General features: G+C 40.6%; 1 protein-coding gene across 3 annotated transcripts in view; it reads right to left on the bottom strand.

Moving 5' to 3' along the window:
* TGFBR3 (transforming growth factor beta receptor 3) overlaps nucleotides 1–26,154 on the bottom strand; it is a 124,560-nt gene that overhangs the window by 37,970 nt on the left and 60,436 nt on the right. For all 3 annotated transcript variants that reach the window (XM_054211370.1, XM_054211368.1, XM_054211369.1), the window contains exons 4-5: nucleotides 14,044–14,181; nucleotides 429–612 (exon numbers count right to left, since the gene is read on the bottom strand). In XM_054211370.1, the coding sequence (XP_054067345.1) occupies nucleotides 429–612; nucleotides 14,044–14,181 (322 nt within the window). The remainder of the gene's footprint in view (nucleotides 1–428; nucleotides 613–14,043; nucleotides 14,182–26,154) is intronic.

Genomic DNA, 26,154 nt, shown 5'->3' with positions numbered 1-26,154 from the left:
TAATTCTTTGCCCAAAGTAGTCTGGATCCTTATACAAGCAAATACTGAAAAAATATAACTCAGGTCTTTCTAGAAATTACCCCCTACCTCAGGTTCTCTACTTCAGTCCTTTAGATGAAGACAACCAAACAATTACCATGAGTAGTTTATTCCTTTTAAAAGGTGAAGCTTTGACTCCTGTAAGATTCTGGCCAATTGCATCCACATTTATGAGCATAAAATTAAGGCACCAGAATCCATTAAGAGTTGCCTAAATCCAAGGTCTGGTCTTTAGACCTGGTCTTATTTCTCTGCCTCCTCCTTTTATATCACACCTCTTGGAAAATGAGAGGTATGTTTAAAGTTTAAAGTAAAATAAAAAATACTACAGCAAGACTTCTCACCATCTAGAAGTGCCTATCAATTTTGTTGGGTTTGTTTTGTTTTACCTTCTCCTACTTTAATATAGATGTTTCTTGATATTTTGAGTTCAGTGAAAGATGTTACTGCTCCATATTCCTTCTGGGCCCACTGTAGCAGATGTTCGTTCTTCTCAGGAAAAAGCTTTTCTTCTGTTTCTGCTGACAACGAGAAATTTCCTTTCTCAAACTGAACAACGGAACCTAAAGACACCTGATGGGAATAAAAACATATTTTTATTGTGGTACATTTATTCACACAGACAGGCAGCATGTTTAAGCAATGTAATCTGTCACACCCAAATGCATTTACTGAAGGCGAGTGAGACTTATTTCCAACAATGCCTGAACTTCACGTGTTTTAATGTCTGCATAATGATTCCTTTTTCAGAGGTGTTTTTAGAAAATGAAGTAACCATCAGCCCAGCTGGGGTCCACATGGCAACTGACTAACGAAGGGTTCTGAGCCACTCTACGAAGTTGTTCTTACTGCTGCAGAAGTGGTCTGACAGTGCTGCAAGGGCAGCTGAACGGTGGGGGCGAGGGGAGGGCTGTAAGACAAGAGGAAAACTAAGAAAGGAGAGAGAAAGAATCAGATGATCTGAGGAACTGAAGAGAGAGAAGGATCTAAAGCTCCATAAAACTGTGAACTGCTGAAGTAACTCCCAAAACAGAAAGAACATGAGTCCAAGCTCAGTGACAGATAAAGGCCAACAGAGAAACAAAAGAGAAAGGCTAAGAGAAAGGGCAGATATTTACTGTTGCTTTATTTACATGAAGTGGGCAAATTCTTTAGTCAAACACATGAAAGAGATGAATTATGCATCTTCAGAAAAATCCTTATAAATAGGTTATGTGAACTCAGGTAGACTGCAAAAACTAAAATGTTGTTTAAAATAGTCAAAATGTAAAAACAAGTAAGTAGAAGTGTAACAGGTTCTGTGGAAAAGCCTAAGATTTCCAAATACAACTTCAGCAGAGTGGCAATAGCATCATTCAAGAAAAGAAGAGGGCACAGGATCAGACTCTCTTTCAGATTGGGACCTGCTTCAACTTGCGTTGGTCTTGACAGATAAACAAGTCATTCCAGATTTACTGCAAAGCAAGATCACCCCAACCGCAACTTTTTGGCTCTCTTGTCCCTGCAGAAGGATGTGGCCAGCACTTCCAGAACATTTACCAGCTCTCAAGAGGTCCCTATAGCGAGTGGTGAAAGAAGAGCATTCCTTCATCTGCCCAACCTCAGGAGCCATAACCCTTCACTGTCTCTCCCTTCAAGCTGCTTGAGGACCGGGGCCTGCATGCCCTACCTGGGCTAGTCCTTCCATGCACACTTCCACTAATACCTAAAACATCAAGTCAATAATAACACGTGCTTGGGTGAGAAAACACAGCAAGATGAAAAGCCTTCAGGTTTGAACGCATCAGTGAAGATTTCTTCGGACATATTCCCTGCAGTAGTACGTAAGCAGTGCTTGCCCAGATAAAACACACAGCCCCTGCTTCCAGGCTGCTGCAGTAGACAAGGCTTCAGGAAAGAAGTGCCATTTTCTTGTGCTGTCTCCAGAGCAGCCCATGAAGAAGTGTGACTTACTCTGCTGTTCTCCTCCCCCTTTCTTTTCCCTGTCCTTCTACTAACCCAGATTTCTTTGGTGGAACAAAAGTATTTTTTTTTTTTCTCCAACTGAAAATCCAAAACTACTAATGATGATGATTGGAAGAGTGAAAAACACATCACAACAATTTCTAACCTGTCCTGAGTATTATTTACATGTTATAACAGAATAATGGTTGTAAGTATCTCTCTAACCTTTTAAACAACAAAATACATGAATAGCAATTATTTAACAGAGATTATCTGAAGTCAGGTTCCAATTACAGAAATTAACTAATGGCAACCAACTATTACCTTCCCTGGAGCTATTGTTGCCAACACTATTTCATGACATTATATATCAGTTTGTTTAGCACCTACAAATATTTGTTCAAGTAGACACATAAATTACACCCTGTGGCACACTGAAAGAATTTCAGAGTTCTTCCCTGTGCCTCCAGCTATTGCGTTATTATGCATACATCACTTACTCTCCTGTACAAGAAGGCCCGTGTAATTCAGACTTCGATTTGACCAGACCCGTCACAAAAACCAGCTCAGGAATCCTTTTGCCAGAGTAGTTTTCAAAGTTTAAACTAACATCTGTTTCAATTCCGAACGATCTTCCTTATTTGTTGTTTTTAATATGACTACCATAAAACATTTCCTTTAAATGAAGAACGTCTCTATTCAGTGTAACACAGAATACTCTATATTCTCCCAATTCTCTCATACTTCTCAAATAAGAAAGCAAACTCTGCCGTTAGAGGAAATCCACTGCCCCCAATTCTACAAAACTAGGAAAGGAGAGCCCCACGGTTATCTTTAAAACATATTTAGCAAATAGCATTCACTTTGTATTTCCGCTGCTTAGAAGGAGCTACACCATGGACTGGTTTTATGGGGCACCTCTATAATGCTCCTAACACACTGAATTTTATCGTGTGCACAGTCTTGTAGGATGACACTGACATAGCACAAGACAGGCCTTGCAGGGATCGCGTACAGAGTGCCTCTTCACCACGCTGTCCTTTCTATCCAAGACATGTGGGACATCTTTGTAGTGCCCTGTCCTAACTAGAAAAATCTCCTGTGCATAAAAATGGCAAGATTTAAGGACTTTACCAGTTACTATTTTGCAGGGATATTGAATAGATGCTGGCATTCCGCTCTCAGGAACAAACGTCCTTAACTACCTCTAAAATACTACGGTTTATCCAACAAGTACAGAAATTGCTTTTCATTTACACAACGTTTCTCCTATTTTTTTTACGGTCAGTATTAGAGTAAAGAAACGTCAATGTAATCTTTTAAGACATTTGAGGAAAGCATGAGAGAAAAATATTATTCCTTCTAAATACCGACCAAAGAAGTGCATCAGCTTGCCATAATGCATTTTCACTGTATTTTTGACTTGATATTTGAAATATTTAAATGTCTGCTAACACAGCAACTTTCTTCCTCAGAATACACTTGGTTTTCCACTTATTACTAATTAAAACTTGAAAACCTTCTGCATCATCCTGCGGCATGACAAATGTCTTCCTGCGAGACAGATCCTATCAATGAACCCCGAAGTTACTAAGTCCTACTAGGGAGGAACAGACAGACAGAGAGCAGAACAACTAAAAAGTCTGGCACAAACATCCTCGCTAAACGATCATACAGTAAACAGCTTTAAATAAACATGAAGCTTATCATAACTTATTTTTTTAATGACATACTAAAGTCTATTTGAAATGCTGGTTCCACTACCAGGTTTTAGAAAGGAGTGCAGAGTTCTGTTGTGCCTGCCAATGTTGGGATTTTTACTACATGGACCTAAGGCAAGGTTAAGTGAGCCAAGCACGTTATTTTTTCTGGAAAGAATTCAACAGACTCTTCCAAAAAAGGCAACCGTCACTGTTTCAACACCTGCCTTGAACATTAACTACTTACTCTTCAGAACAAACCAAAAGAAGCTCTCTCTAACATACTTAGGATAAGCCAGGGCATTAAAACTAAAGAATATTTTAAATATTTGGGAATATATCAACGATTTTTATCTGAGCACTCATTACGCAGCCGGCTGGGTGATTAAGAAACTGCTGCCACTTACATTTTTATCTCCTCACTTCATCTCCTTCAGTGGTTACTTTCAGAGGTTGCAGGGTGGAAAAAGTGCCCCAGCTCTATTTCTTCCTGTTGTTGTGAGGACATTAAAAGTGACTGTAACAGAAACATCCCCCGCTGCTGAGTTCACCTACATGCCCTGTCACGTTTCTGAGGCTAAATGAGGACACTTCCAAGCCTGACATGGAAAATCAGTTTGCAAGACCAAGAGATACTGGCCACGGCCACTAACCACAGCCAGGACCGCGGTTCAAAGGGCTCTTCTGCAGTTGGAGGAAATGAGGATCAAGTACAGTATTTTGAAAATTCGCTACCAAAAGCTGAGTATTCTGCCAACGAACAAAACCTGTTTAGGAATATATTTTGATTACACACACTATTACCCTGCTGACTGTTGTGGGAAATAGGGATTGTAATTTTCTTTGCACTCTACAGAGGCAAGGAAACATATACCCCTCATGTTGAAAGAAAAAAAACCGCCTTTATATGTCCCTTAAGAAAACTTTCCAGTCTTACAAAAACTGCCCTTGCAAGGCTGCCATGGTAGTTGAGGACATCAGATACCTGGCAGAAGTGCCAAATGGCGTAAGTTACTATTCCCCAGAAAGAACAACTCTCAGAACCAGCCCAAATATATACACTGGTGAGCATGAACACTGCACACACTCAAAATAGCGTCTTCTGTTTCTTATTTTACCTATTTCCTTCTCTCCTTTTAAATGTTTATTGCCTTTTTTTTTTCCCTCTTTGAACCTGATCCAATAGGGATATTTATTTTGTTTGCTTTATGACATTTTAAGTATTTAGCGTAGTTATAATTCAGAACTCACAAGTAGGAAGCAAGTTCATAATTTGGCCTTGAGAGAGAGGTAGGCACCTTTGGGAGATGACCCAGAATACAAAGTTAAGCGTCCACAGCTACACAGCATGAACCAGTCCCTCTCCTGACAGCAACAGCTACTCATCACTACTCCAGCACAAGTGACCAACAAAGCCACCCAAAAAGCCAAGACCGAGGCAAATATACTAGCAGAAGAAAAGCAGCATCCTTCATATTTTTATCCGAGCTACACGGTATCAGACCTGTGGCTGAACGTGTAGGAGAGGAGTAAATCTGCTCAGAATAAAATTCAAAAACTTGAACCGCCTTTCAGAGCAGCCCACATGGGGCTCAGACTCAGCTGGTGCTTTTTGATAATGTACTTTGATGTGCTTTTGTGGCCTTAGCAGAGGAAAAGTAAAGCCATGGATGGAGAAATAGCAGGTATTTGGAAACTCAAAAATATATCCTTTGTTGTTCATAAATCCACATAAAACACACTGTAATCGCCAAGAGAACAATTCTCTTTGGCAAGTGACTAGGAAACATGCTGCTTTTGAAATGACACGCAACAGGTGTGAATCATCTATCAGCTCTGTACAGTCCTTGTGGCTCCAGCCACAGAGGTGCTCTGCTTTCAGGCAGTAGTAAAATTTTTCATTTTCAGTTTAGTGTTCTCAAGACCACTTAGAGTCATCACAAATTTCCACTTTCAATTTTCACATTTTTGAAAACAAGCGTACGAAAGAAGCCACATTATCTTAATTACGTTTTAGATTTTAATTCTACTTCCCAGGAAATGCTCAGTTTGCCAACTACCAAAGATCTCGATACGAATTAGGGCTGCTCAACACTTTCTTGGGATGAAAGCAGAATCTTGTGGGATCAGACTTTTGCACATCTTTATGTATCTAAAAAGAAGATCCTGGGATTTTCCATCAAAGCTGAAACTGAGTCAAAGCAAGTGTAACTTTCAGAACCCCTGTGGAACAGTTACTAGAATGATAAAAAGGAAAAAAAAAAATCCATGTAAAGGGGAGATCTGCTCCCAAAGTTTAGGGCTCAGCAGGGGTTTATTAATTGCACACAGGTAATTGTCTACTCATCTCACATTAATCTAACAACATCTTAATAGACTCAACATAACAATCGTTTGATCTGAAGAAAATAAGGTAGCAGAAGCCTTTCCAGGGATTCTGTTTCAAGTTAGATTCAATTTAGTGGAAGAAAAGAAGGGGAGAATTAAAGCAGATCTACGCAACTGCAGCTATAGTTTCCACTGGAATCGATGACTCAGTAACACAACCTGTTGTGATTTATTATCTCCATATCACTAACACCAGTAGTCTGCCAAAATCCGTTGCCTGCTTTTGTAAACTTCCACTAGTAGCTAAACCCCCTGTTTACTGAAGCAAGCAGAGAAGGGAAGGAGCCGTGACCACACAAAAGAGAAAAGACTATCACAGACACCTGTTCCAGGCCCTTCAGGCTCCTGCAAGATGGGTCTGGCAGCACACCTCGGCCTCTAAATGCCAGGATGTTATTTCCTTCCTTTCTCTCGCAGCCTGGTTTAACTTAAAGCCTGGGTCTTCCTAACTATCAGTCTCCTTTGCTCTGAAAGTGATGGGTCTGGGCCCCTAGAGGGGCTGTGAGAAGGAGGAGCACTCAGGATCAGTCAGTGGCAGCAACAAGAAAGACCAGCATCAGATCCAAGAGGCAACTGCCTCCAGGCGTGGCCCATCCGCACTCTCAACACAAAGTTTTGGTTGGAGCTGTGACCCGTGAAGACAGCCTGGCTCTTGAATCTGAAAGAAACACCAAGCAATAAAGCCTGAGTTTTGAAAGATGGCTTAAATCACCTGGACAGGAGGAGATGTGGTCTGAACTATGTGATACTCTTAGCAAATCAATCTCCAAAAAAATGCAGGATTTGAACATCCCGCAAAAGGAGAAACCAAGGCATATTGATCCGCCTTGCTTCCTCTGAAATTTACTGGCAAGTTGGTGTTTTTGAAATATTTCTGCCCAAACCAAAGTGCTTACAGTAAAAGCAGAGGACATCTACATACATAAAATTTCCCTGTTTTGGGACATCACACTACCACATATAGACGTTTCTTACTATACACTGCACATTTGCTTCATGTACTATATCTTGCTTCCTAACCCAAAAATATCACTTCTCTTCTGTAACGCCTTCATGAAGCAAGCTTTGAATGAAAAAAAACCCCTACCTGGATATTTAAAGATGCCTTACTAGGGTTACTGTACTCAAACTCCTTTTACTGAATGCAGACAAGGCATCACTTTCAAACATGTATTTACCACCCTGTCATTTTCTGCCATTTGTACTTCTGACAAAATCCTTTCACTCTATTGCCAAGGATGCATGAAGAACCACCATACGTAACCTGAAACCCCCCTGATATTTCTGGGAGCAAACCAGTTGTATAGCCTTTAGAAAAGCAGGATTTTGCAGGGGGTTGAATCAGGCCACAAGACAAAATCTTCAGGGAAATTTACTATTGTGAAAAGCATAATAAGAGTCACTGTTTACTAAACACTGCTTTTAATTAGATACTTAAAGTTATTTTCACATTCTTTCAAAAGGCAAGGAAATGGTGTGGGGAGGGGAAGGGGGAATATGAACTCTGCCAAGTGTAAAAGGGCAACTACAGGATTATTTCCAGCTCCTGAGTAGAAGAACGATAAAGATTTACAAAAAAAACAAACCCAGGATTCTACAGAAACGTAAACGTCCTTTTAAATTCCTCTTCACACTGTTACACAACACTGAAAATCTACAGCTTTTACTTTGAATAGTGAAAGGTCACTATTTATACCAAATTTATCACTAGTCATGCATTTCCTATCCTTCCTCACTCTTCTCCTAGCAGAGCACTCTATTCACATCTGGGTCTGTTTAACCAGTGATTGGAAATTTAGCCTCCTGATTTCCCGTCAAATACTAGGCACAGGAAAACAAATAGCACTTGTTTTTCAGTGAGTCTTGTCAGTCATCCAAAATCTAGTGCAAACCATAGAACAGCCTGTGGTTTGGTGGCAGAGACCCAAAATATGTGAACCATATTTTCATGAACTGAAAGGAATAAACCAGCTATTGGCTGAAGTAATAAGAACATGGCTTTTTTTCTTCTTAGAAATACATAAATGACTAATAATTAAACTCTTCATTCGATCAGTTCTTTAAAGCTTTTCTTTTCAAATCTGAGGCCACAATCATGTGATCTAGTTTTGTATTTATCATTACTGCTGTTGCTTCCTCCATTTTACTAACTTAAAACACACATTCAGTCCTATTAAAGGGCTTCTTGTGAGTAAGGTTATTTGCTTGCATAAGTGCTTTCTCATCTGTAACTCTTAGGTATTCAATTGCCTGAATAACTAACTCAGAGAAAGAGCTGAGGCATCACATCTAAAATTAAATACTATATTAAAATCACTTATTTAGATATTTCAGGTTTTTTTGATCTATTCTAACAGTGATTTCTGCCAGGAAATCACAAAGGATTGGGTCCATTCTTTCATTGATTTAATTCTCACTACTTTCACTTGCCCAGTAAAGACACTCCTAGGCTATAAAAGCAATTGAGAAAGCCACCAAATCTAAAGAAAAAATTCACTTGCTGAGTAGCACCTATAAAACCCTCTTTCTGGGCAGTTTCATAAAACTTCTGGGTTTCTGCCAAGACAAGATTGCAATAAGCTGCTTTTAGGGAAGGAGAGAAATAATGACTTGATGGAAAGGGAGGAAATTATTTTGTTATATGAAAATTTGAAGTGGGATGGTGGGAGAGGTCTGGCAAGGCTTTTCTGCAAGACTGACCTGTAACGGGATTCCAGGTGAAAGCATTTTCTACAGGTGTTGCCTAGGTTATGTAAAATTGCGATACCATAATCTAACCAGTTCAATCACTGGTGAAGATGGCCTTCAACTTCCTCTCCCACTCCCCCTTTCTGATGTAATTTTGGCATTTATTTCCTCCTGAGGAAAAAGAAATATTTAGCACAGATGCTAAGTACTCCCCTTGCTGAACTGAGCAGACCGTCCCACCCATGCACTGCTCTTCCGAGGGGTGGGGATGAAGAGGGCCTTCTGATCTGGGGATGAAGGGGGCCGATGGTCCAGCCCAGGAACATTTGAACCAAAAATGTCCATTCCCAAACTGTTGTATTTTTGTGACATGTGAAAATATCCAATCAGATTAATATGACTAGACACATCAGTAATCAAAGTGGTGATTTTCATTTACTTAGGTCAGGCAGAGTTCATGTACTAACCCATCCCATGTATTTTCAGATTGAAAGGTCATGATACTTAGGTGTATTTATTTTTAACACGATGAGAATAAACTCAAGACTTACTTTTCTAAAATCACAATAATTTTCCCAGCACCACCTACTTAACCCATCAAGATATATCTATATCTACATAAACTCATGTAGAGTATGAAAATAATCCTGTCTATGCCAAATGTGTTGTTAACACCACACTATGCAGTCACCATATATTCACTTTTCTCTAACACACGTAGAAATTTATGTCAGGTTTTTATCAAGTTGCTAAAATTTTTTCTTAAGACTATTCACTAGTGTTCTCTCAGGTTCACAGATGGGGAAGGATGCCCTGAGAAGCAAAATGACAATACAGTAAGGCAACAGACCAGTAAACAGCAACTCCCTTTAGCATCCCTGCCCCATCTCAGATGGCTTCCTCCAAAGTACTGTCACTCCATAAGCATCACTGTGCTTCCATTCACTGCCATGGGTTTGGAAAAAAGTCTTCAAAACATGACATTAAAAAAATCCTGATATTAACAGAACACAACCTTTGGTTTTGTTGGGTCATGCTATTTAATTTTTAATGATAATTTATTCCACTGCGAGGTTTAGCCACCAGTAACCATTTTGTGAAACTGTGAGCTGCCTCCATGAAGATAAAGCGTGTGACAAGTCACTGTGCTGACTGAAGCTATATGCATCACATGATAAAAATAAGTGCAAAACCACATGCATACATCAAATTTACAATTTTATACTGAAAAATGTTTATCAAGAAGGTATTTTGTACTTCTCTCTATACTATAACCATACACCCAAAGGCTGGATTGTCTCCCCCATTCATCTTAAACTTCTGCCTAATGGAGGACCAGGTCCAAGGCAAAAATCCAAAAGCTTGAATTATACAATAAGAACTTAAACTCCAGCCCAATTCAGTAGCACAGTAGTTTCCTGGTCTTCTGGATATGTGCTGACACAAGCATTAAATCTTTTCATCCTTTCCTTTAAATAAAGCAATCTGGGGTGGCTTAGCTTTAGTGGAAATTCAATTAATTAATTCACAGAGCAAAGGTAGCAGACCATCTTCCTAATAAGGACAGTGAGAACATACAGCTCTGACTCTACCCTCTGCTCCAATATAAGCATCACTTAAGCTCAGTGTGCCTTAGTTTCTCGACCTGTACAATGGTACTAACAGCACTTTACAGAGTGCTCTGATTCATTGTCTGCTCACATCCTGGAGTCGTCATCTTTGTTAAAAATTACAAATTAGAAGATCGAAGGTTCTTTCTTTTTATTTACTTATTCAAACACACTTCCCTGTAACAGTTTAATAACTTTATTATGATGCTTTACAGGAAAAAAATAATAGCTAGTAATAAAAAGAAATAAACAGCTAGGACTTCACTAATGGTTACATGATCCTTTAACTACAAACTTCGACTTGGCTTTAGGGGTGTTGTCTTTATCAGCAGTAAGTCCCAGAAGTTGCCGTTTAAACTTCTTTATACTACTTATCTTTCTAACTAGGGATCAATCAATGAAATTGCGCAATTCACACTTTACATACAGTATATTAACAAAAGTGTGAATGACATTTTGTTTGAAAAGTCTGAAGGAGAAGCTGGAAAGTCAACAATTATCCTGCTTGATGCTTCCACAGAGACAGACACAATAGTTATGACACTCCTATGGTATGCATGACACAGATTTCTGTTTTAAGCATAGAAATGATGGGCATTAAAAAGTTTTTTTTTAAATTTGAAATCTTTTATGATTCAAAATACTCTGTTTTCTGGCTTGGCTATGCATTTAAGGAGAATGGACAAGACAGAGCAGCAGAAGTACATGGATAAGCCAAGTATTTTCAAACCAGGGCCAAGGAAGCACGCTCTGCACTACGCATCCCTTGGAGCTGTGATTTACACTCCTAGGCTCAATTCTCTAAAACTTACTGACGGCTCTAGCAAAGAGGCAGGGAGCCTCTCCCCTGCTAGAGTAGAAGCAGTATGTCCCTCTGCCCCACAACTCACCTGAAACAAGAATGGATTCTGCAAAGGGACAGGCTCCAGAGGCAGTCCCGGGGATTGCAAACTGGCATGGCCCAAAGCAGGCGAACAGCTCTGCTGCAAAACTACAGCCCCTCAATTTCTTTTTGTCGTATTGCATTTGCCTACAGGTGCTGGTAGGACTTACTCAGTATTTCCTATGTTTTCTGTGCTGCATGATTCTGTGCTCTTTTTTCAGAAAGCTTTTGGAAAAACAATGCATTTCTCCTTGTGAGCAGAGTGAACTGTGGAAAAGCAATGGATGATCACTACAGTTTAAACTGTTTAGCCTATAACCTCGAGGCCTATCATCCCAAGCTACACTAGCTACCGAGAAAATGGTACATGGAAAGTGGGAAGGCTGATGAGCCCCTGATAAGAGACAGAGGTTAGCTTGTGTTTGCAGCAAAAATATTGCCTTACAGAACACACAGAATGAGATTCTGGAGTGAGAGGGACTTCAGGGACTAAACTGGGAGAGGCAACAGTGGATCGTGCACGTCCCTGGTGTGCTCTGTTCTGCAATCTCATTCTTAAAGTGCTTTACAGAAAAGAAAAATAGAAAGCTTAACGCAATGGAAGGAAGAATACATAAATTATACGGCACTTGAAGAGATCCCCAATTATTATGGAGAGCTGTTCAGATGTTTAAACATGATTAGGGATGGGTCAACACTGAGAGCTAGTTCACTGCTCACAATGGAAAGGCAAGTTCTTGTATCTGCAGAGCTTATGGGGAGCAGTGTTACCCCAGCGCCACAGGCGTGTGCGTGGGGATGGCATGAGGCACCACCACTGTCAGCCCGTACTGTGACCAGCAGAGCCTAAGAGAGGCTGGAGTACTGACAGGAGGTATTTGAGTCCCACCAATGGAGAACTGAACCTGTAGCATCTGCCAGGCAATCCTGCCCCACCTGAGAGACAGACCACCCCTTCCTGCAGCACCTGTGCTGAGGCAGCTCCTGAGGTCAGACAACTTCTTGTTTGGCATGAATCATGACTGCTGCTGCTCACATTTTCAAGCCTGTTTTTGTAACCAGGAGAGCTTGAAACAGTTTTCTGAAGCAAACACTTAGCTAATCATACAGTTTTGGCAGCTGAGGCCTTAGGCACATTCCTGTTGTTCCTATGCCTTAGTGCAGCCTGCTGAAGCCCTGCTGAGCCAAGCCAAGCAAGCCCAGCATGATCACAGTCTGAACACCGGCGCAGCCTGCTGAGTGGAAATGGATGGCTCTCGGCAGAGCGCCTCTTCGCTCCCAGAGGCAAGGTGAGGGGAGAGGGAAAAGCCTGGAGGAGGAGGAAAAGAAGCGAAGAGATAGCTGAACACAAACTAGCTGATATGGAATGCGAGTGATGATGTAATAATTGTAGGAGAAGATCAAAACTAAACTGAAAGTATGTCCAAGATTAAACTAACTGATGGAAGATGCTGTTTCTTTTGGCCCCGGGAGGAGTGAGGAATCTTATCATACTGTTGTTGCTCATCATTTTCTTCCTCCGTCATTTTCTGAGCAGACCTGAATTGTACTGGTTGCAGTAAAGACCAAGAATGGTCAACAGAAGGTAACAGTTAAGAGTCTCCAACACAGCAATGAGAAAACCCAAGATTGTGAATACCTTAGAATACAAACAAGCCCATGTTATTTGCACCAGTCAGTAACACATTGCACTGGAAACAGGATGGAGTCCTTCAAAGTTCAAAATATCAAGGGTACTCCTACTCTTGTAAACTGATGACAGGAAAAAGAAAAACAATCCTAGAAAACTTTTGGTGTCCAACAAATGATAGGACTCTTGGTGCGCGTAACGGTGTCACCACCATATCAGCTCAACTGAGAGCGCAGCATCCCTTCACTGTGCATCAGTGCAGCAACATTGTCCATCCCCTCCTCCTGCTGATGCACGGTGACACCATTAAGTACCCACCTGGTGCTGCAGCAGCAGTCTTGCCTACCACTGTCAGCTGTGCTGGAGGAGTAAAATTAAACCCTATAAGGATACAGCTAAAAATAATCAAGTTTAGTTCTGCAATTAGAGTTGAATATAGTAAAAGCTGCAACTTTAATAAAGACGACTCATGATTAGACATGATGTCACGCATTAAAAATTTAATCCAAACAACTTGTCCGTTTCACTACAAATAGCAAACTTGAATGTCCTGGCAAACTCCAAGGACATGATTTACAAATACTAGGTAATATTTGGATCCTACATTATAAGCAGTGCTCCAGTCTTTCTGAGAAATAAAAATGACTTCATTCTGGGCTTAGCTCGGTCATTTCAATAGACCAAGCTTCATTAGAGACATAAACCGTAATTGTACATATTGAGCTCAACACATACAGATTTTTGTTTTGGTCAGAGACCACACAACTAGCATCCACCCATAACATTTCCCATTGCTTTGAGGCTTTTTGCATTAGGGTACTATTAAACTTCTATTCAGGACTGGCAATCTCTTACAACGTCCCAGCTTTTTGAACTGGAATGGTTGCTAGTGTTAATAACTACGTGATATGCAGATTCTGAAAAAGCAGTTTGGGTTTCTTTTCCTTGAATTCACATAAAAAGTAATTGGGTACTTTTTCCAAACTGCTTTGCCCTGCCACCTAACCATTCCCCAGAGCCACACGCTGAAACTTGACCTCCTGTTAACTTGTTGGTTTTTTTAATGTATGTTTAAAAACTTTCCAAATGAATGTCATTAACTCTGTCTTGTGCGACAAGAAGCTATGATACAGAGCAGGCCAGACGACTGTGTATACTTACAAAGAAAACTCTTTGGATTCCAGGTGCCAGTCTTTCTGTTTTTAGCTTCCAGACCAGAGGCAAAGGAGAGTTGAGCACAAACACCAGAGGCTTCTGGTGAATATGCACTGATGAAATCGGATTCAAGTGTAACGTGACCTGCAGAGAAACACAGAAATACATGAATACCCCTCTTATAAGTTTCAAAACCAAAGCAGAATTTGAAACAATGAATCGAAGGTCATTTTTACATATATTATGGCTTCTAGCACTCAGACCTCTTGACCCAAGATTATAGACTAATCTACTTCCAAAAAAATCAGTCAACAGAGCACAGATAATATAAAGAATGAAACAGTTAATGTTTGCGCTCTATGCTTGCAAAGCACTGCTAAAGTGTTTAAGAAAACTTTGGCAAACGCTGATGAAAAATAGCTTATGCAAAAGGTCAAACCACTAAGCTGAGAGTTGGAGAACAAGGAGATAAAAAGAATTGCAAAGCAAACCCTGATTTCTGGTTTCTAGATGTAACCTACAAAGCTGGCTTAGAGTACAAACTTCATCTGCTGATGCTATTAGGGCATAAATCTAACCTACAAAACAAATAAAACTGAACAAACAAAAAACAGGAGGAACGAATCCAGAAACACAAGCAAGCACTACACTAGTTTATGGAAGGAATTCCTTCAGAAATTTTAACATACACTAGGGAAAGAAAATGTCTGTCTTCAGGCACTAAAAGGATACATGGGGAAAATGATCCCAAGAAAGTGGACATCACAGAATTGACGCAACCCGTTACAGGTGATTTTTAAGAAGTCTGGTCGCTGGAAGACCCTCCTGCCCAGCTCCTCACATCCCAGTGCTGCCCTTCTAGAAAGGGCCTGATGAGGGGCAAAACTCTAACCAAATGCACAACAGAGAATAGCCTGTCAGTTTTTAGCACATAGACAACTTGTAACTGAAATCACAGTGTTTTTACAGTATCTTATAAGCTTTTTAAGCAGTCATCATTTGTCTTGATAGTTCATCCTGCTCTATAAGGAAAAAGTTTTAGCATGGAAGTTCAAGGAGCATCTGGACAGTGCTCTTAGTGACGTGGTTTAGTTTTCGGTGGTCCTGTGAGGAGCAGGGAGTCGGGACTTTATGATCCTGATGGGTCCCTTCCCACTCGAGACATTCTGTGCTTCTGTGACTAAGCAAGGCAAGCCTATGTCTCTCAACAGTGGGCGGCAGGTGGGTTCCCTGACACAGAATCACAGCTCTTTCTAGAAAACGTATAGAGAGAGCAAACATGAACACAACCACTCATTTGAGTGGTGGCACACAGAAATGCGCATACAGGTAATTCAGAATGAATTTTGTCTCCTCCTAGAGAATTTGAAAGGAAATCTGAGACATGAAATCTTCTAAGTATAGTTTATTGCATTATTCTTATATAGGAGTAAGCATCAGTTAGTTTACCATTAAAGTAAATGCAGACTCATCTGGCAAACTAACTATATGAAAGCTAGAGATCAAACTGAATATTAGGTACCCATTACTGTTGAAAATCTTTCCAAAAGAAAAAGTTAGCTTTTTTTTTTTAGTTATTTTCTTTATTTTTTCCTCCCCACCCAAAGTGAAAAGTTCACCATCGCTGCAAAGTGAAAGTCAAACCTAGGTCTCAGGGCTGAGAGACACCTGGAAGACAGCAGAGACACCTTTTTTGTCTACTTAAGAATTTAGGAAAAGCTGGCAAACAACTAGCTGTGTTACTTACCAGGCCAATCAGTAAGCAGAATTTACTAGATTCTTAAAATCCACTGAATGAACACACCTCCAGCCCCCACAGAGAAAGAGATGTCAAACCCCACAGGCACACCTCTGGGGGCACCGAGAACATCCATATCTTCATCTTTCTTATGCTTGATTAAAACTTGTTGGAAAACTGGTATTAAAAGAATAATTCCGTATTTGTACTAAAGACGGAACTGCTTTAAAAGAAGGAGCAGGTCTTCTCTTCAGCAGCAGGGGCAGCGCTCGCTCTGCCCGCAGGAAGGCTGGGCACCGACATCTCCCACCCAAAGGCCGCCACCTTCACCTTTACCACTGCTTGGCCTCTCCCACCAGGAGGTCTGCTTGTATTTATGCATTTCCAAAAGAAAACATTAAGTACCATAGATTACCATGTCTCCCAGGGACTGAATTTCTCTCCATTTTCTGCCTCAGTAGAATAAAATACCTCCTTTTAAGAAACTGCAGGGTGTTAGCACTTTGAATGCTAACAGGATGACAGAGACTTCCAATGCCAAACAGTCACGATCTTAGCTATAAAAACTGCTTTAGGGTATCAGGCTATAAAGCCAAAATAATTGTTAGGTGAAAATAAGAGAGAAGATAGAGTTACTTGTTTTACAAGGCTCCCTCTTTGTTGTTCTGTCTAGAAATTGAGAGGCAAAAGTGGAAAGAAAAAGGTGTTTAGAACTGCTATTAAATTCACGGCTATTAAAAAGCTTTCATTAATTCTTGTGGGTTTTCAGCTGTAATCACAGCTAATTAGTAATAAGCTGTTTAAACTATTAAATATAATCACCTTGTTCTGGGGTTACGTTTTCTTACAAAGCAATAAAAATGCTGTAATCTAAGTTTACCAAAGTAGCCCAGGTATATCTTTCACAGTCCTGATCTGGCAAATATGAGTGCAAATTTTATTCTGATATTTTTTCAGCTCCAGATGGCATAAAGTACATTCAATTTTAAACTCTCTAACCATCAAAGTGTCAAAGAGAAAATTTACTCCACTAAACTGAGGAAATACTAAACACATCCACCCTTATATGCATCCATAGCCACATTTTCACACCCAATGATAACTGATTTCTTCTGATCCCAAAGAAAGTAAAGACTAATGTAAATATTGATAAAACAAGCTATAATATAGGTTTATGTACTTAAATAACCAAGAATAGAAAAACAACCCTCTCACACTGGCCAAGCAGGGCACTCAGCTTGGACTTGCACCCTGGTGGTGTTTTTATTAGAATATCAAATCAATGCAAAGGAGAGGCTCCTATTAGAAATTTTTTAAATTTTTGCTATTTAAAACCTCTGGTATTTATTAAAACCAGAAATGATACAAGAAATACAACACACTGAAAACTTCATCTCAGAAATAGCTAGGCCAAGTCCTTTGGGTAATAAGGAAATGGAGAAGTATCTCTGTTTCAACTGATCTCAGGCAAGTTTATTCAAAGCCAACATCTATCAGACCAGACAGATGTTTTAGACTTCATGAAGATTTCTGCCTCTTGGTTTGGTCACATGAAAGAGCACACAGAGCAATCACACTACCTTAGTGAGAAAATCAGAGACTCTTTGCAACTGGACCTACTATCAGATTTCATAGTTGCTATTCCTTTAGGCTTTGGAAATTAAGTATGTATATAATATACACACATACGATTATTTCCATACACGTATGGAAATAATCAACAAAGTTTGAGCTGTATTCAGAAGTGGTGATATATCTATCCTTGCCTTTGGCTGGAATTGGAGGATAAATTATATCACATAATGGAATTTTCCTACATTTGTGCCTGAAAAGTGCAGACTGATCCTTAAGCAAAACTCCAGGACTTCAACACAAAATCAATTAATTTTTCGTAAGTTAAGTGTTCCCATGAAAATTTTCATAATAAATGTAATTTTGCATTATTGCACTCCTCCGTTTGCTCATAAGTAAGACAGCAAAAAAACACATAATGTGGGATTCATATTCCTAGTCCTAAACTTGAGAAAGAATATAGTTAACGTGAGCATGCTTCTGCAGCAGCCTCTTGGCATATATATTCCTTGGCATAATGGAGTCCTCAGCACCAGCTTGTTTTTCCAGATTAAAAAAAAAAAAAAACAACCCCTGAGCTGCTCAGCACCTGCTCAGGACCAGCCTGGTCACTGTGTTTTTCATAATTCATTTTTGCTTCAGAGCTAGCCCTGCTGAGGAGCAGCTGGGTAGCCTAGCCTGAGCGTGACCGTTCCCACTGAGAAGTCGTACAAAATTAACAGTCTCCTCCTGGTGTAACTACATCCTCCCCTAGTATTTATGATTGCCCCCAGCATCGTCTGTGCTTGGTGATACACAACAGTGGTATCTATTATGAGAGATTTTTTCCTGGTCCTTAGAAAAAATTTCAAGCAAACTGCTGGGGAGTTAGTAGCATTCAAGAGCTTTTTGCCAACAACCTATCTGCCAAGCATATGGATTTCACCTTGCGCGACAGCAGCTGGTGGGCTATCACACAGTATTTTTGGCCCAAGTAAGGTAAGCATGGTCGAAACACCCCACCAGCGAGGTCAGAGGTGTTTCTGTGTGGAAGGCAGCGGTTTGAACTGTGGCATCCTGGACTTAACCATGCAACAGAGGTACCCAAATGCCTCTTCCACTCCCGCTCTAGAGACTGAAAGGCTTAACAGGACTCTAAGGTGTTGCAAGCTTATGACGTTGACACAAGCACAAGTCCCAAGCTTCAGCTGTACCAGCACCTCCAGCATGGAACCGCCACACTCTTTAGCTCTGCGCTGTTAAGCTTTCTGCTGTCATACCCACACTCCCACCTTCTTGCCCCTCTGCTAACTTCTGGCATGCCTATCTCCAACCGCAGCACTGCAGTGGAAGATCCTCATCCCTGCTCTCTACAGTAATATCTCTCACCAAAAAGTAATTTCTGCTACAGTGCCTCCAACTGTGGCTCTAGTTAAATCATATATTGGCTGATTCTTAAATGGTGTTCCCCTTCCCCAAGTCACCTTTCTGTCTCATCTTAGCCCGTGAGCTCTTCAAGGCATATCCTTTCTCAAATGTCTAGACAGCTCACAGCACCTTCTAAACACTCCACAAATTAACAGAAAGGTACTGGACGACTTCAAACCACCAAACAGAATGTTTCTAATTAACAGCAGAAGCGCTAACTAGAAAATCTCCCTTCATTTTTGTATTTTCACTGGCAGAATCCATATTCTTAAATATTTAGGTGAAGCATTTCCCAGAAACCCCAACAGAAACCAGTGCTACACATGTTCAGCACAGTACAGCTAGATATGATGACATGGTGTGAAATTCTGAACTCACTGAACTCTGTGGTAAAATTCATTATTTTTCTGAAACTCCCATATAAACTTTTTTTAAAAAAAAACCAAAACAACTCACATAAGGTATCTAAAAAGAGAAAGTCCCCATCCCTTCTTACAGGCTCAAAGCAGCTTATAAAAATATGCACATTTTGTACTTCTCAGCACCGTACTATCTCAGTCAAAGTCTTCTGCGTCTCAGACAGCTCTATGAGCAGTTTGGTCAAACAAGACCAAAAGAAAATTAAACCAGAAATCATTAAATGGACTAAAGCACTTTTAGGTCACCTAGTCCATTTAAAAAGCGGCTGCTATTGCTCTGCCCATGTTATTTTAAAACCATATTAACAGACAGCACATTAACCAAGCAGACAGCAGCATAACGGCAATAGAGGAAAATAAGTCGATGTGGTCCAACACATCCCTCGCTCCCAGTGAAGGGCTCGTTTGATCACTGAGCTGCTGCGCAGCCACATTGTGCAATCAATGGTTAGGCCAGACCTTCTGGACACGTGTCTCAGCAATGGCCCTCTCAGCTTCAGCAGCTGTTTGTCAGAGCAAGCTCCTCTTCCTGACTCACGTCTGCCCTTCACGGCCTCCTTTGGCACACGCTTCCTCCAAATAATACATGACTAACTTGTGAGGAATACGACAACTTGGTCATAGGTGAAAATCTAAGATTAAAGCTATTCTAAAAATCTTACAACAAACCCTACAAATTAATTGTTTAAAAGCACACCAGCAACAAGGCATATAACTGCAACCACAGAGAAGTTCCGAGTCTTAACTTTGGCATTTCACGGCATCATTCGCTCGAATGGATTTTTCAATACATGTTACAACGACAGTAAAAAAATAAAATAAAGATACTACATTTCATAGGTGCCATGCCTATCAAACTTAGGCTGGCATTACTTAGCCAACTATATTTGCATGTATTCCTGCTGGCCACTGCTGTCTGCAGAGTCTGCAAAGAGTTCCTTTAAGGTCTCTAGCAGCAGCAAGGTTAAGGCGGCTGCAGAGGCTTCTCTGTCCCCAGAGATCAGAGTTTCATGGAAGGCTGAGTATCACCACAGAAACCAACTACAAAAACAGTCTACGGGCTCCTGCCCCGTTACTCTGGTAAAGCAATTTGTACAACGTGAAAGGCAAGGGCACAAATGCTGAAAACTGATCAAAGTAAACACTGCTGTTAAAGTACCATTTTGTTTTGCTGACTTCAAGGCACCAAATCACAGACTCTGTGTTTTGTTCTAAAAAGATGAAAGTCAAGTGCCAAGGATTTGTAAGGTTGAATTAGCTATTCCAGTGTGAAGGCCTTTAGATAAATTCATAGCACATTTTCCAAAACAGCCATTACGAATTTGTGCTAACAAACCAGGACAGAATACGCTGTGTTGTATTGAATTACACTGCCCAGGCTAGGACAGCTGTTCTCCAAAAGAGAACAGAAAAAATGAACTTTAACTCTCAGATCATATAAACAGATTTTCTGACTTCCAAGTGATGCACTAAAGATGGATTTATGACACCTTAACTCATTACTCAGCTGCAAAGATTAATTTAATTAGTACAAAGCAAGCAAAATTTAGAACAGAAATTTGAAAATGTATACCTATCGCTGCCCTCTACAAGTATTTTCACTCTCTTTGTTAATATAATATTTATAGGACATGAATTATTCTGATATTGCAACAGTCAAAGAAACTAATATGAACAAACTTATCTTTACAGTTCATTAGTGTATATTATCCAATATAAGAGGTTTAGAATTTCAACTGAAATTCACTTGAAAAATATAATGTCAATACATTAGCTACAAAAGAATTCAGTCAAGGATTAATCCATGAATCCACCTCAAGTTGTGGGACCTAGTACTGCACTGCTTTTCAAATGCGTTTATCAATTGGTTTGGGAAGGATCTCCAGGTTTTTTGGGGGTTTTGTCCTTTTTTTTTTTTTTTTTTTTAAAGATGACAGTAAAGAAAAAGTATATTCTTTAGGCAAGGACTGTGAATTCAAAATGGAACACTTCTCCTCCCCGTCCCCCCTTGTATTTTTGCTATGCTCATTGAATATTGTGTTACAGATTTGATACCAAGCCAGCTAGAGTAGATCGCAATGTCCAGCTTTCAGGAGCCAAGAGTTTTTGAGAGAGAGTTTGCTGATTTTTCCAAGAAATTCAAAATATGTTCACATGGTGTTACTGCTTGAAGGTAATATTCGCACTCTTAAATCAAACGATTTTATAAGCAAGCTCCTATCAGCACGTGAGACCCCACCACTTCCCTTCTGGGAAGGTTCTCCAAGGCAGACTCTCTTACTCATTCAGGGCAAACACCTATTTTTTTTTTTTTTTTGAAAACTCACCCCAGCAATGAGACAGAAGATCTTCAGAACAGCATCAGAGAAATAAATATCTCCAGGAAAGCTGCAAAGCCATTAAAAACAAGCACTCATACCCACACACAGTTACTTTTTCTCCTGCAGAACTCGAAGCTATGCCATCCTCGCAGCCCTTGCCAGAGACGGACCATGCTTTCTTCTCTCTGCCAGGCAGCGCTAAAGGACGCTGCTGGAGCAGGGCCCTGCTCTGGCAGGAGGGGGCAGGGGGGCTGCGATGCAGGAGCCACACGGGGGGAGGGAAAACCCTTTCCCTTCTTTCCCTCAGTCCTCAGGGAACAGGTCTGAGCGCCTGGTGGCTGTGTGGTAGCATTTACTAGGTGCTTGGAGGAGTTTATTTCCAAGGCTCAGGTAACACTCTAATTCTAAAAATCAACCTTTTGTGTATTTTATCCTAAATGTACGGTCGCAAGTGGATTGGCGTTGCCTGGACCTTCTCACCCACGCTCCACAGAGAGAATCAGATTGACTAAACAGCAGTTATAGCTCAACTGCGAAAATCATGGGAAAGATTCACCACTGGCATAATTCCACTGAAGCTACTGGCATTAAGCCAGAGACTGTTGTGGTCCCATACATTACCTTATAAAAAAAGAATACTATTGCACAATCTGCTGACCCTTATGATCTACCACCCAGACTGGAAAACTAGGCTCCATCAAAAAGAAGGCAAGAGAACAGAAAGGTTGATAAGGACTACCCAACTACGATCTACAGCCCATTGCCCTCTCTTCATTAAGAAGTACTGTCAGAAACCTCTGACCAAAAGGTGTTTGGAATCTCCCGGCCTTTTTTTTTTTTTTTTTCTTTTTTCTGTTTGTCCTGCAACAGGGGCTAAAGGTCAGGGTGTGCTGTGTTAGACACAGACAGTTCCTGCCCCAAAGAGTTTACAAATCAAGACATTCAATTCCTGTACCACATGCGTGTTCCAACATCCACTAACAAACTATTCTGAAGTATGCATGACGTTCCCAGAAGGACGCTTTAACATGAAGATGCATTATTAATAATTCAGAGGAGAAATGGCAGCCCCAAGGTGTGTGTTCAAGGGGAGAACTAAGTAAAGCTCCCTTTGCCCTCAGTGGGGATGGACGTGGCCCCTGCACTTGGCACATGTTACGCTCAGAGCAAAGCCATGCACTCAAATGGACATACTGACTTTAACAAAGATCTAAGTTTAACCTTCAGAACCAGCTGAAGAGTGACCTGTCCATCCACTGACAAGGTAGCTGTATCTGACAGACTGATCAAAGAGAGCCCATTAGAACAAAAGCCTAAGAGCTTGCAGCATATTCAAATATTATCTGTAGTTCTGCCTCCAGTCTAAGTTCTGGTACCTTTCTAGCCCTAAATATTAAATGACCAAGCTGAGGATCCATATGTAACAGGATGGAATGACAGCACGTTTAGATCTCCTCATGTGGATTCTTAGTTCAGCTGCACCAGACAACAAATTAAAAAAGGCAAATTATGAGTAAAATTTAGCACTGTAACATTATCAAATACATCACTTGTAAGACGAGTACAGTATCGTACAGCGGCATGCTGTACGGCACTAAACATACTGCTCAGTACCTGGCAGCACTGTCGTTTGTATCTGGTTCATAACTGATGTTTTACTGCACATACTTTCTCCTCAAAACTGCAAGAGCAGGCGACCGTGCTGGTAAGTTTTTATGGGGAATGCAGTGACTGAAGTGCCCGTTGAGAAACCACCACAGCTTGCACAGCGTCAGAAAGTTCTGACACAAGACGACGTTACAAAAGAGTGCTTCGAACGTCATGAAAATGTTGGACTATTTCTGCCCACAGCTCAGTCACATAATTTATCTTCAGACAAAAATGTAGCCAGTTAATTTCTAATGTTCCAAAGTTGCTATTTTAAGCTGGAGCTGCCAAATGTGATCACGTTATGTTAGAAGCTAATCATTTATGCAAATACCTAGGTAATAAAAAAATTAGGACCAAAGCTATTCCTGATACAAATAATTTGGCAAAGGGACAGGACAGTTATTGAAGTCCTATTTGCACTAGAAAGCAGTATTACTTTCACAGTGCAAGAATGAGAAAAGTGAAAAAAACTTAGGAGAGCTATTTTAGAGCACAAAGGGTAATAACTGTATTAGCATAAGTGTAATTACACTGATAGAGCTACTTCTGCGACAATGATCTTAAAAGTATAACCCAAAGAGTTTACTGAGAAATTTTATGTAGAGAACATACACCCGTGTAAACTGCCTACTTCGTCTTTGTTTACCTGAATTGAATAATACAAGATACAGCTTTCCCTTTCCCTATATATTTCAATTTGGTTTTTATGTCTTCAGTGTTATCTCATGCTTTATATAGTTTAGAGAACCAGAGTTTGCCTGAAAAATGAGATTTTTCAAAAACTTCCAGCTGCATCAAAGAAAGCAGTCTCTGCGCAAGCATCTCTGCTCAGCTCTGCCAACCAAATCTAATCTTCACATGTTACCCCGTCCCTGGGCACCGGCAGAGCGAGGGCTGCCCACAGCGACCAGCCCCAGGCTTCCTTCAATGGAAACCCCCTGCCCACCAGTGCAGGGCTGGGACCACGTCACCCATTCCTCCTGTGACCCGAGCTAGACACCCAGGCTCCCAGAGATTAAGTGAAACCATTTGTGCCATCTGCCCTTCCACAGAGCAGTCGGGCTTCCCAGCACTTGAGACCTAAAACCACGATGTTTCGCTCAGCTTTACATAAATCAGTAGATATCAATACTGTTCACATGCCGTAGAATGAATCCTAAGGGGAAAGTCCTCCTTTTATACATTTTGTGGGAAAATTTCTTGTTGGCTTTAGATCTGTTTAAGGGCACAGGATCCATTCCTGTAAGCCGTAAGTACGGCATCTCCCCTACTGTCATCAAGCGGCCTATTCACAAAACGGTACCACATCAGACTTTAAGTTTTACTTTAACAATTAAGGTAGAATACCCACGTGAAAAGGAAACATCTTCCCAGACAATATTCTATTCTGCACTTGTACATATACTGCAGAACTAAGCTTTCCTTTGGGGAATCATCTGGGCTGCAAATTAAGTTTAATTTTATAATCCTCTTCCCTTCTCCCATCCCTTAACTAGTTGTGGTTTTGCACTAACATAGTGCCCAAAGCCCTGAAGAAACAAAGGCGGGGTGGGGGTGGGGATCACTACTATGTTGGAGGACATACGAGTACATCCTAAGAAGCAGCTCCGGTCCCAAAGAAAATGCTTCTTAAACTGACAGATAAAAGACACACGACAAAGTTCTCCCAGGACCATTTTCCTGAAGTCCATTTGGGACGTTCTGAGCAAATCTACCCAGGCTTTTCCAGGTATACAAGTTTCCGCTGCCTATATTTTCAACAAGTTAGGTGCTTGCCACCCAACCAGAAATTACATAGCGGCATTAATGTACTGCTACAGGACTGATACATCTTGCCTCTCAACAGGTCTCGTTAGTCAGAGCTCAGTACAATGCTATCTGTGGGCTCAGAGATCAGCGTTAGCACTATCTTGTCTCGACCAGGCTCTGACAGCAGACGCAGCAAGTTCATAGCTCATCTCAACTGCAGAACACCACACAGATGTAACGCAGCCCACGGGGTCATACGAACATCATGGCAAAACTGGAATCTCAATACAGAACTTCCAAATCTCAGGGCAAATCCTGAACAGATGAACACCCTACTTTCCACTGTTTCAAAAGCTGCAGGTGTGGAAGGGGAAGAGGCTGAGACAATGGGCCTTCACATAGCAAGAAACAATACAAACAAACATGAAATAGATGATGGAAAGGCTGCAGGACAAAGGGTAACGCCATTTGGAATTTGCTCCTCAAAGGTTTTGCAGCCAGACCACACATAGATCCAGATGACTGGAAAAAAGAAACATCATTCTACAGGTGTCTTTTAGAGAGGCACAGTCACATTGGGAAGTGTAAAATGTGGAGTTCACATTTTTATTGGACATGTAAAACTAAATTCTTGCTTTCTGAGCCAGGATAAAGAACAGCGTGTGTGCATGAGTCATAAAAAAAATGAAAACCTAAGCAGCAACACCAGATTTAGGAAACAGTTTTGTTTACTTTATTGTCAGCAACCCACCAGCCTGGGTAAGAGCTGGTGCAAGTGTGTGTCTGTTATACATATGCTCACAAATGGTATTAGAAATTAAATACAAAGGAAGCTGCTTTCAGAAGATTAAAAGTAACTGTAACCAATACATTGTCTCTCTGCTCCCCTCGGGCAGGTCTTCATTCTTCCCAATTTTTTTCTATTTTCAAACTTCAAAAAAAAAAATAAAAATCAGAACTTTTACTCGCTGTACAATCAGAACAGTATTTTGGGAATATTTCAAAGAATGAATTTATGATACTGACTACATGGGAAAAAAAAAAAACACCAAACCCCTAAGGAACCAAATTTTCTATTTAATTAGGCCTACCCACGTGAATAAGACTACTTATATCCGTATACGCTTGCAGAATCAACGCCATGAGAACTGACAAAATCCTACAGAAGGCTGTAGGCTTGACCGTAGGCACGACTGAGGCTGTCATGCAAGTATTTTCTTGCACAATGATGCCATTCCATGCACTTATCAGTACTGTCCTG

This window comes from Rissa tridactyla, chromosome 8 (assembly GCF_028500815.1).
Source record: "Rissa tridactyla isolate bRisTri1 chromosome 8, bRisTri1.patW.cur.20221130, whole genome shotgun sequence".
In the NCBI taxonomy this organism is placed as follows: Eukaryota; Metazoa; Chordata; class Aves; order Charadriiformes; family Laridae; genus Rissa; species Rissa tridactyla.
The sequence above is the reverse complement of the archived record's forward strand: the minus strand, read 5'-3'. Positions and strand labels throughout refer to the sequence as shown.